The sequence below is a fragment of the Artibeus jamaicensis genome, unplaced genomic scaffold (genome assembly GCF_021234435.1).
Source record: "Artibeus jamaicensis isolate MK-2021 breed Jamaican fruit bat unplaced genomic scaffold, CSHL_Jam_final scaffold_1283, whole genome shotgun sequence".
NCBI lineage: Eukaryota > Metazoa > Chordata > Mammalia > Chiroptera > Phyllostomidae > Artibeus > Artibeus jamaicensis.
In genome coordinates this window covers 16087381-16099909 of record NW_026522028.1, presented here as the reverse complement: position 1 = coordinate 16099909, position 12529 = coordinate 16087381, and the positions used below count along the sequence as shown (strand labels likewise).

At 37.5% G+C, this 12529-nt stretch overlaps 1 protein-coding gene across 1 annotated transcript in view; it reads left to right on the top strand.

Annotated features, from left to right (window-relative positions):
- Positions 1-12529, top strand: part of PPEF1 (protein phosphatase with EF-hand domain 1) — an 84177-nt gene that overhangs the window by 51753 nt on the left and 19895 nt on the right. Inside the window, exons 8-10 of the mRNA XM_037157500.2 lie at positions 1248-1284; positions 2085-2234; positions 6883-7026. Of these exons, the coding sequence (XP_037013395.2) occupies positions 1248-1284; positions 2085-2234; positions 6883-7026 (331 nt within the window). The remainder of the gene's footprint in view (positions 1-1247; positions 1285-2084; positions 2235-6882; positions 7027-12529) is intronic.

Genomic DNA, 12529 nt, shown 5'->3' with positions numbered 1-12529 from the left:
TTGGTGGGTACATAGCATCATTCACTGATATTGGGAACATGAAAAGAGGAGAAAGTGAGATGAGATAGAATGATTGGTTCAGTTTGAGGGAAGTTCATTTGAGGTGCTGTTGAGTAGGCAGTTGAGTATACATGTCCCAAGCTCAGAAATGAAGTATAGGCTGGAGCACTGTCCTGTAGTATTGGCACATAGATAATAACTGAAGCCCTGGGCAAGGATGATGTTGTCAAGGGAGAAAGTGAAGGGAGAATAGGGCCTGGGACAGAATCTGAAGAAACTCCCAACATTTAAGGCTCGGTAGAGGAGAACTTGCAAAGGAGATTCACACTAGCTAGAGAGGTAGAAGGAAAACCAGGAGAGTTTACTGTCAATCAATTCAAGAGAAGGAAAGTTTTCCAGAAGGACTGTATAGTCAACTGTATTAGTGTTTCAGAAAGGGCAAGAAAGATGAGAACTGCAAAGTGTCCATTGGATTTAAGAACATGGACACCTTTGGTGAGCATAGGACTGAATTAATCCCAGAAAACATAATGTTACACTGTACAAGCCTGACATGACACGATTTGCATAGAAATGGGGAGTGAGTATGTTGTGTTCCAACTTTACCATTTTGGGTATCAAGGGTGTGTGCTATTATGCTAAGGCAAAGAAAAGTAATTGAAAACAAATCCCATCATTAAATATCCCTTAGCAACTGCTATTCAGACTCTAAAATTCCTGACACTTTCTATTAAAACCTTCAATACCATTATATGAAGTGTATCAGAGAGACTATAAAGAGCCAACTTGTTTATCTTCTAGGCTTTTCTTTATCTCTGTTCAGTCTTTTTTCCTCTCACTATCATTCTTTTACTATAAGATAAAAATGGTCTGAGAAATTCTATCTAAACTAAAAGCATTCTCTCACACAGCTTCTTCTCTGAATACTTGCAGCATTGATACAACCTATGCTTACCACGTATTTTTTAAGTTGTCTTGTGATTGTTTCATGAGACTTTATCCTCTTTTCCCTACTATTCTACAAGCTCCTTGAGGATAGCAATGAAGTCATTGGCTGCTTTTGTTCTTTTCCATCATGTCTAGCAAACACTTGGGTAAGTAATAGTCCTCTCCAACTGAAGTCTAATTTCTGAACTTATTGACATTTGTGATAATGAGATGTCAAGGCCTCCCTTTTTTGCGTGACTCACATAAGTAGGAGTTATATCAACATTTAATTAAATAGTATAAATCCCACTTTTTTCCAGGTATGGCTTCACAAAGGAAATCTTGAGTAAATACAAGGTAAGACTCATACTTTAAAACAAATTCTCTTTGCTGTCTATATGGAGAAGTGAAAAAGGAGTGAGCCTTCAGGAAGGGTGATGGGTGAACTAGTCAAAATCCATACCAATAAAAGGAAGTCCTGGGCGTGGTGGAGGCTTAATTTTCTTCCTGGACCAAAGCAAGTTTTTGCATTGGGACTTTTGTAAATTTCAGCATAGAAACAACCTGTTCCATTGTTTTAAGAGTACCTGGGACTTTTTTTTTTTACCCAGGTATGGTAAAACATGCAGAAATGAAAGTAGCTGTCTTAAAGGAAGAGGTTTTTTATTCACAGTTACCTGGAAACAGGAGGCATAGCATGCCACATTGTGGGGCCACATGGGGAAGCACCAAGCTTGGGAAGAAGGCAGAAGGTGTGAGAGGGAGTATGTTTATTTTGGTTTCCTTGGGGAGAATTGGGAGAGACAGTGTAAGCATATTTAGGGTTTGGTAGTTTGAGTAATATCAGCCCCATAAAAGAGGTGTTTGGGGGTATTGACTCTTGACTGATTGGTTTGCATATAAAAGGCAAGTCATTTACTATCCCTAAGAATGAGCTAGCCCTGAGAGGTACAGTCTCAGGGACTTGAAGCCTCCAAGATGTCAAAGTCTCAAAACTACAGACTAAAGAGACATGATTAGCGCATGCTAGTGGGTTAGTGACTCCGTGCTGACTTCATTTGGGTGTCATGAAAACTGATTTGCTTTTTGTCTACAAGTTGAGACTACTCAATAAACTTGAACCCACCAGGAAAACTGATTCAAGCTCTTACTTACAGATACATGGGGAAAAAATCTTAAAATTTTTGGAAGACGTTTTTGCCTGGCTGCCAATCGGTACAATCATTGATGAAGAAATCCTGATCGTGCATGGTGGGATATCAGATTCCACAGATTTGGTTTTACTCAATAATATAGAAAGAAACAAAGTAAGATGGCTGTTTATATGAATCTTGTCTCAGAGATTTATATGGGGATGTATAACTCTTATTTCCATGTATTATTTTGTATTCATTTATATTTTAGTAGTTGTAACTCTGAAAAGATTACTGCAAATTCTAGAAAATCCATGATTGTATGATAAGTATAGGCGTAACTTCTCCACATGGGAAATTTGAAAATTCATGATGAATGTGGGAAAATAAAGAAATGTTGGCATTTCATATAGTTTCTAAAGGTGAAAAATCCTGATTTAAAAAATTAAAGTCTCTAATATTGTGGTAAAATACACATAACATAAATTTACCACTATAACCAATTTTAAGTGTATAGTTTAGTGGCTTTAAATACATTCACATTGTCGTGCAGCCATCACCAACATCATTGCCACCCATTTCTCAAACTTTTTATCTTCCCAGACTGAAACTATATACCCATTAACACTAACTTCTCATTCCCCCTCCTCCACCTCTGCATCCACCCTTCTACTTCCTGTCTCTATAAATTTAAGTACTCTAGGTGCTTCATATAAGTGGAATCATACAGCGCTTTATTTCTGAATTCATACTATTTCCCTTAATATACTCTAAATGGCTCAAGGTAATGTTTTTGGAAATATTTTTAAACCTAAGTATTCATATTAAATACAACAGAAATAGAGCAGGGACATGTATAAAATCTCTGAGGGAAGTGGTTGTGTGGGGCCTGTAAAGTTGTCATCCTTTGTGAAAGCCTCCTTTGCCTGGGCTTTGCAGAATGACTGGAGGTGTTTTCCTCCTGTACCAGCCAAGTATCCAGACCAGGGGCACAGAGGGTGCCACGTGGGCATAAGAACCAATAGCAACTCTGGAGCCAGATGATCATATATGGTCCCAGTGAGACACATGAACCCTTACCCCTCAGGACTGATAATCAACTTCCAACCAATCTAGGCAAGTGGAATCTAGAGCTGGAATTTAATTTGCTATAGACAGAAATGTGACCCCTGTTCACTGTGAGTTTTTGGAGCTCTTATACTTTATTACACATGAATGATGATACTATTGCTACCTTTTTCTGATCCTTTTAATTTCAGCTTAAATATACCCCTCTGCAAAGCCTTCCACAATGTGCAGGCTAGATCAAGCCCCCTTTTATATGGTCTTAATCCCCTTGTATGTATCCTTCATACCAGTTACCAAAATTCAATAACGAACTGTGATAGTATTTGTTTACTCTCTACCCCTGCTTCTCTAGTTCACTGATATAATCCCAGAATCTAAGATGTAGTAAGTATATAATTAATGTTTATTGAATATCTCCTAAGAGATTTAAAATGAAAGCAAGGCAAACCTAAGACAAAACCGGATAAAAACTTTTACACCCTTTTTCTGATTCTGTGGTAATTTTGCATAGCCCCCTTCCAACCTCACCCAGTGAGAACCATACTTCCTGGTTTATACCTGTTGTATTCCTGTAATTGGTAATAGCACCTCTCTTTACTCCCAAAAGTATACCTGTTGCAATACATTTTAAGCACCCCTTTGAGTATCAGCACATAGTCAAGCCAGTAAGTCATTTTGACCAACATGAGAAGTCAGTGTTAGCATAATGAATGCATATGATTCTAACCAAGAGCAATGGAACATGGTATTTTTGGCAGTCAAATATTGGCAAGCACACAGCAGGAACAGGACACTCTGCCACCATCTGTCCTAGGACAATAGCACTGATCAGCCATGGTAGCCACTTTTATCTGATTGAAAATTTTTCCTTTCCTGAGATTAGGAAAATTTTTCCTTTCCTTAGCCTGAGCAGGTTACCCTCTGTAGGGCTTTTTCAGATATTAAGATCATGTCTCTGGAATGTCCATTACTATATCTGTGGAGACCCTAGGTTGAGAGCCACCTTGATCTAGTAAACACCATGAGGCTCTGACATCAGACAGGTGTAGCCAGCTTTACATCCTGCTTCTGCCACTTCCTGGCTGGTTGAGTGGGCAAGGAACCAAAGTTTTCTAGGTCTCAGTTTCCATACCTATACACTGAAGTTAAAAATACCTGCCATATTGAATTGTTGGCAGGATTAAGTATCATAAACTAGATGAGGAAAACAGCATAGAGTAAGCTCTGAACATAGAGCTTTCTTCTCCACCTCTCTCCTTTTTTTGCTGATACTTGGGACTAAGGTTTGAATTTTAGTCACCAGAATGGACTGTGGAGAGAAGTTTGTGGGCCAGAAACTGTCTCAGGGTACCTCAAATCTCATGTCCTTTGAAGAGCAGTGTTCCACCTATTCATAAGATCGGTTGTAAAGATAGAAATTTGACTTACATATTTTTGTAGCTCTTACCCCTCCTAGAGTGAGGTAGAACTGACAGCACATAGTTGTTGTATTAAATACAATTGAGCTATAGTAAAACTCATAGGTTCAAGCCTTTGGAACTCTACCAGATGAGATATAAAAGTGGATTTTCAAGTCCAATTTTATAACCCCTACTTTCCCGTCCCTTAGGACCCTTCAAGTATAGGGTGACCATGCTCCCTGGTTTATACCTGTAGTGGTATAATTGCTAATAGGGGAGGGGTAGGGTTGAGGGCACCTGTTGACAACTTCCATTCTAGGCTCATTAAAGACATTTTATAAGGTGGGCATGTTGGGGGAAGGAGTCAATGCAGAGGGACAGAGAAGGAATACTCCATAAGATGAAGACTCTGCTTTAGTATTCTTCAAACTCCCTGGCAGGAAGTGGGTGCAGGGGGAGGGATGGCTAGTAGGTCCTCCCAGCAAAAGTGGCAGCGTGGTGCCTTAGGAAAGGGCTGAGGCAAAGTGTCTTTATCCTGAGTGGCCTTGAAAACAGCAGAGCCACACGTATTTGATACCATGTTGACTTGCCCAATGAACTTATCAGAAGTTGTGTGGATGCAAGTCCAGAGTGTCTTCCCAGAATATTCGGTTCTGGGGACATTTGCTGGAGGGAGATGGGGAACATAGACTGTGAACTCACCAATAGTAGTTAATACTGAATTTCCAACCATCTCAATGAGACAGGACCTCAGAATAAGATTCGATTTTGTTTTGAAAAATAAAGGTAAGATTTCATATACACCCTAGTTTATAGAAGAAACTAAGGGCCTACCCCAGAGAACTGTCTGTCACTGAACTAAGGCTACCAATATAACAGAAGTATCTCATCAAATTGTTTTGTATAAGGGTAGAGTGCTACAAAGAAATAAGTGTAAAATTACAGTCTCAGGTAATGTAAGGGAACGTAGAAGGGATTATAGTAATTGACATACTATCAGAAAGACATTTTATTTTTCAAAGAAATGCATCACTTTTGTTACTAGGATTAGAGAACATCACCAATTGCTGGCAGGGTCAGATTGAGACCACATTGCATTTAAGTTGAAGGGCTTCCAATGTTTTCAAATTATGTCCCCTTTGAGAGCTTTCCTGGATGCACGTGTGACTTTCTCACTTCTCCAGGAAAACACAACAAAATAAAAAGCAGCCACTCCTGAAGTGGTTCTGAAATCAAAGACTATTGGTTCTCTCTTAGCTCCATATATATAAAGGCTCACAGGGAGACAGTTTTCCCTTAGCACTTTCCATTTCCTGTGATGATGCCTCGGGCTGTGGTGTCCAACATTTTGGCCTCTCTGAGCCACACTGGAAGAAGAGCTGTATTGGGCCACACATTAAATATACAAACACTAACGAAACTGATGAGCCAAAATAAAAAAAGGTTTTATTTTCTTTATTTTTAAGTATATTTTATTGATTATGCTATTACAGTTATCCCATTTTTTTCTCCATTTTCTCCCTCTCTGCCCTGTACTCCCTCCCATCAGCATTTTCCCCACCTTTAGTTCATGTCCATGGGTCATTACATATAAGTTCTTTGGCTCCTCCATTTCCTATACTATTCTTAACCTCACCCTGTCTATTTTGTACCTACCATTTATGCTTCTTATTCCCTCTACCTTGTCCCTCATTCTCCCCCGACCTCCTCCACACTGATAATCCTCCATGTGATCTCCATTTCTACAATTCTGTTTCTGTTCTAATTGTTTGCTTAGTTTTTGCTTTTATTTTTTAGGTTCAGTTTTTGATAGTTCTGAGTTTGTTGTCATTTTATTGTTCATAGTTTTGATCTTCTTTTCCTTAGATAAATCCCTTTAATATTATATATAATAAGGGCAAAAAAAGGTTTTAAATAAATTTATGATTTTGTGTTGGGCCACATTCATAGCCATCCTGGGCTACACGTGGTCTGCAGGCCATGGGTTGGACACCCCTGCCTCAGAGCATGTCTAGTACTGACATCTGTGCTTCTAGGTTCCTTTAGAAACTCTAATAGGAAACTTTCCCTACAGGGCAATGTTTCTTTTTTTTTTTTAGATTTTTAAAAATTTAATTATTTTTCAACAGGGCAATGTTTCTATTTGAAAAATGTGCAAACAGAATTTAACAGACCCACTTCCTAGAGATCAATGATCCCTAAGATAAAGGAGGTGGGTAAGATGGAAAAGATGACCATGTGTTTTTCATTGGGTTGAGGCATAAAAAATATAGATAGAATAGCAACAGATACTGAAGTTCTGTGCGTAGCACACCAAGCATAGGGTTTGACTAAAGCATGAATTTGTTTTGTAGCTGAAATCTGTGCTAATGCCACCAGTTCCACTGGATAGAAGCAACACTACTGATGTAAAGAGACATAGAGGACGTCCTATGCCACTGGGAGTCAGAATGGAAGGATCCCCTTCTCAGTATTTAACAAAGTATGAGTGGGAACAGGTAGGTAATCCAGCTGTTCACCAAAGTGGCGAAGAAGACATAGCACAGATGATGTTGTCCTTTACAATATAGAGATAAAAAGTGACTTAGCCTTATAAGCAGATCATATCCTTCTCTCTGAATCCATCACTATTTTAATAGTTTTATTGATATATAATTTGCATACTACATAATGTACTTATTTAAAGTATATAATTCATTGTTTTTTGGTATATTCACAGTGTGGTGCAGCTATCACTAAAATATAATTTTAGAACATTTTCATCACCTAATAAACTCTATGCCTATTATCAGTCACTCCCCATCTCCACCCCACCACCCACTCTCCTATCCCCCCACCCCTCAGCCTTAGGCAACCACTAATCTGCTTTTGGTCTTCATAGATTTGCCTTTTCTGGACATATTACAGTGTGTGGTCTTTAGTGTCTGGCTTCTTTTACTCAGCCAGAGTAATAGAAGTACTTTTGCTTTGTGCTTTTGGTATAGTATCTAAGAAGCCATTGCCTAACCCAGTGTCATGAAGATTTATTCCTCTGTTTTCTTCCAAGGGTTTTATGGTTTTAGCTCTTACATTTAGGTGTCTGATCCATTTTGAGTTATGAGGAAGGTGTCCAAATTCATTCTATTGCATGTGGATATCCAGTTGTCCCAGAACCATTAGTTAAAAAGACTATTCTTATTGAATTTTCATGGCATCCTCACCAAAAATAAATTGGCCATCAATATGAAGGTTTATTTCTAGATTTTTAATTATATTCCATAATCTATATGTCTATCCTTACATCAGTACTACTACATAGTTTTGATTACTGTAGCTTTGTACAAAGTTTTGAAACTGGAAAGTGTGAGTTCTCCACATTTTTTTTTCTTTTTCAAGAATTTTCTGACTATTCTTGGTCTCTTCAATTCTCCATATGAACTTTAGGATCAGCTTATTAATTTCTACCAAAAATCAGCTGGGATTTTGGTAGGGATGGACTTGAACCTATGGATCAATTTGGGTACTATTGCAATCTTGAAAATATGTCTTCAACTCCATGAACATAGGATGTTTTTCCATTCATTTAGATCTTTAATGTCAACAGTGTTTTATAATTGTGTATATTGAACTACTTGGTTTGTTAAGGTTATTCCCAACTTATTCCTAAGTACTTTCAATATCATTGTAACCAGAATTGCTTTCTTAGTTACATTTTGGATTGTTCATTGTCAGCATATCGAAATACAGTTGACTTTTATGTACTGATCTCATGTGGGGAACCTTGATAAACTTGTTTATTCATTCTGATGGTTTTAGTGGATTCCTTTGGACTTTCTATATACAACTGCACATTATCTGTGAATAGAGATGATTCTGCTTCTTTCTTTCCAATTGGGTTGCCTTTTATTTCTTTTTCTTAGTAGCCCTGTCTGGAACCTCCAGTGCAGTGATGAATGGAAGTGGTGAGAGTAGACATTCTTGTTTTATTCCTGATATTACAAGGAAGCATTTAGCCTTTTACCATTAAGTGTATTAGCTGTTTGGTGGTATTTTAGCTGCTCTTCATCAGATTGAGGAAGTTTCTTTCTGTGCTTACTGTGTTGAGTGCTTTTATCACAAAAGAGTATCGGGTTTTGTCAAATGCTTTTGTTTTATCTATTAAGGCGATCATGTGGTGTTTGTCTTTTATTCTGTTAAATATGTTGTATTACATTGATTGATTTCAGATGTTAAACTAACCTTAAATTCTTGGTATAAACCCCACTTGGTCATGTATAATCCATTTTATATGTTGCTGGCTTCAGTTTGCTAATATTTTTGAGGACTTTTACATCTATATTCATAAGGAATATTGGTATATAGTTTTCTTTTCTTGGGATGTCTTTGGTATTAATGTAAAAATTGGCCTCATAGGATGGTTAGGAAGTATTATATCATCTTCTGTTTTGGAGAGGAGTTTGTGAATTAATTATATTAAACATTCTTCAAATTTTTGGTAGAATGAAGCCATCTGAGTCTGGGCTTTTCTTCATAGGAAGTTTTAAAATTATTAACTTAATCATGTTTCTTACTATAGCAGTTCTACTCAGATTTTTTATTTCTTTTTGAGTAGTTTGCATCTTGGTAGTCTTGATAGTTCATGTGTTCCTTTGGAATTTTTCCATTTCATTTAATTTATCTAATTTGTTGACCTATATTTGTAGAATACACACACAAACAAACACATGGGATGGGCAAAAGTAGGTTTATACTTGTGAGTATGCAAAACAGCTTAGTCCTGTATTATTATTTATGAATTCGTATTTTTCCATACAAACAACTGTATGTATGTGTGTATATTTTTTGTAAGGTCAGTAGTGATGGTCCCCTCTTTCATTTCTGATTTTAGTAATTTGAGTTTATTTTGTTTTTTTTGGTCAGTCCCACTGAAGTTTGTCAATTTTACTGATCTTTTCAAAGAGCCAACTTTTGGTTTTATTGACTTTTCTGTAATGTATTCTATGTTATCCTTATTTATTTCAGCTCTAACCTTTATTATTTCCCTCTTTCTGCTTTTAAATTTAGTTTGCCCTTCTTTTTCACCTTAGTTTCCTAAGGTGAAAGTAGTGTCACTAATTTGAGATTTTTTTCCTCTTTTAAATGAAGTTATAAATTTCACTGTACATACTGCTTTAGTTCCATCCCAAAAGTTTTGCTATGTTGTGCTTTCGTTTACATTTATCCCAAACTATTTTCTAATTTCCCTTGGAATTTTTTCTTTACTTCATAATGTTATTTAGGAGTGTGTTGTTTAATTTCTGAATATTTCTTAATTTCTCATATTTCCTTCTGTTATTGATTTCTACTTGAATTCAATTGTGGTTAGTGAACATACTTTGCATGAGATTTAAATCCTTTTAAACCAGATTGAGGCTTTTTTGTGGCCTAGCATATGGTCTGTCTCGGAGAATGCTTCATGTGCTCTTGAGAAGAAAGTATATTCTGTTCTTGTTGAGTGAAGTATTTTATATATCTGTCTTTGAACATATTTGTAACAGTTGCTTTGAAATTTTTGTCTGCTAAATTAATGCCTAATCTTCTCAAAGGCGATTGCTACTGCTTGCTTGTTTTTCCCTGTGGTTTTGTGTGTGTGTGTGTGTGTGTGTGTGTCTTGCAATTTTTTGTTGAAAACTGAACATTCTAGGTAATATATCATAGTACTCTAGATAGTTATTCCCATGCTCCTCTGGGGCTTGTTCTGATTTGCTTGTTTGCTCATTTATTTTTTAGTGACTTGTCTGGACTATTTCAGTGAAGTTTGTTCCCTCTCTGTGTAGCCTCTGATGTCACTCCTCACAAAGTGCTGCTGCCTGGGGCATGCACACAGTTTGCCTGACAACCAGGGACAGTTGTACTTTTAGGTAGGCTCTCTTTGACTCTCTTTTTCCCTGGTTTGCACTGTAAGCTTTGGCCCATCAGCCTCTATGTGCATCAGACCCAGCTATTAATTCACTAATTGCTATTGTTTTTAACAGTGCCCTGGGGGTCCACAATCTGATCCCATTAAATCTGGACTCCTTTGCAGGGGCAGGGTATTGAAAATCTTTGAGGCTTATTCTGGCCCCAAGAGGGCTGTTCTCATGTGTTACTTTCCCTGATTCTGTCTGTTAAATTTCTAGCTGGGCTACTCTTGCTACCAGTATCATGATACTATCAGCTTTCTTCCAATTGCTTACCCCCAAGAAGCCTCTATTTCTTTTAATTAATTAATTAATTTTTAGAGAGATGGAATAGGAGAGAGAAAGAAAGGGAGAGAAACATCAATGTGAAGAAGAAACATCAATTGGTTGCCTTTTATACACGTCCTGACCAGGTACCAAACCAGCAACTCAGGCATGTGCCCTGACCAGGAATGGAACCAGTCACTTTTTGCTTTATGGGATGACACCCAACCAACTGAGCCAATAGAGGTCAGGGCAAACCTCTATTTCTTGATTCCATGCCCTTATACCTTGATTGCTGAAAATTTTGACTAAAATGTGATTTCTGATGTAAAATATACTTTAATCAATGAGGAAAAAGAGAGAAAGAGAGGTAGGACAATAGAGAGGGAGGAGGGGTAGTAAGAGAGAAATAGGATTCGTCACTGGCTTGTGTATCCAAAGTATTTAAAAACCAACTAGGTCTAAGAGATATCCTATAGCAAGTAGGGAAGGGTGATTTCTTAAATTTGGACATCTAAATTCCAAAGACCAAAGGTTAGATAGAATAAGCACTTCTAGGATTATGGTGAATAAAAAGGATCAGGCCAAAGAGATTAGCATTGCATAAAAAGAATATCTTGGCCTCTGGAAACCTAGATGAGTTAGAATTATGGATATATGTAGCCTTAAGAAGTAAGAGGGGGAGACTTGGGGATCATTATTCTGTAATAGAACCTCCCCCTGTCCCAATAATATAGATGAGGTAGCTTACAGACTCTTAAGTCTGTGTGACTGGAGCTGACACAGGGTAAAATGGACCAGAATCTCATTCCCAATATTTTAATAATTTTACTTGTACCTTTAATTTTATTTCCTCCATTCCTGGTACACAGTGGACATGTACATTTTAGTTAGCTACAATGGTATTTATTTGTATGGTAGGGTTGTGCCATTGTTGGAATTCAGTGGGGGAGAAGGGAGAATCTTTGGGTGATTTTAATTCCCACTTTCGTCTATCATCAAAAACTCTGTAAAAATCTGAAATGTGTCTGGTTCAGGGTTTCTCCAGTTCTAACCAGGTACCTATCATTCCAGAGTAATTCTCCAACCAGTTCTGTTCTTCTTTCCACCTCACCGTCTTCTCCCTTGCTGATGATTTCTAGCTCCCCTTCAATGCCAAACTTATAAATGGCTATACAATTGTGGTTATTGGGAGAACCACTTCTGGTCCTCTTCTTAAGACCCACTGGAATAACTGTACAACTTAAAATGCATGGTTCTTCATGCCTTCAAAGAAACACATGGAAAATATGGATTCTTAGAATCATAGTTTGTTAGAACTTTGAGATAATTTACAACTCATGTAGCCCAAAGCCTTGATTTTAAAGATCTGAGACCCAGAGAGTTTTCTCAAAGTTGTACATCTTTAGCAACTAAGTTAGTTTTTCTCACTACTGCTTTAAGCTCCTGTAGGGAAGGGTCCACTTAAAGAACAAGTGTAAGTGACCCACGGACATGGACAACAGGGTGGGGATGGAATGTGGGAGCAGTAGAGGGGTGGGCAGGGCAGGGGAGAGCAACAAGGGAAAATTGGGACAACTGTAATAGAACAATAATTTAAAAAGTAAAAGAATATGCAGAAAGTTAAAAAAAGAAACATTATACATAGCTTAGAGCCACAAAAAGGGAGCCCCCAATTTTCTAGTAAAAACATTCTTAGAAACTTGGGACTTTGGACCTGGACATTGTGTGGCCTACATTTGCCTATTTCAGCCCAAAAGGTAATATTATGCAGTAGAATACTTGGAGATTTAGGAGAACACATTGTGGAAATCAATCA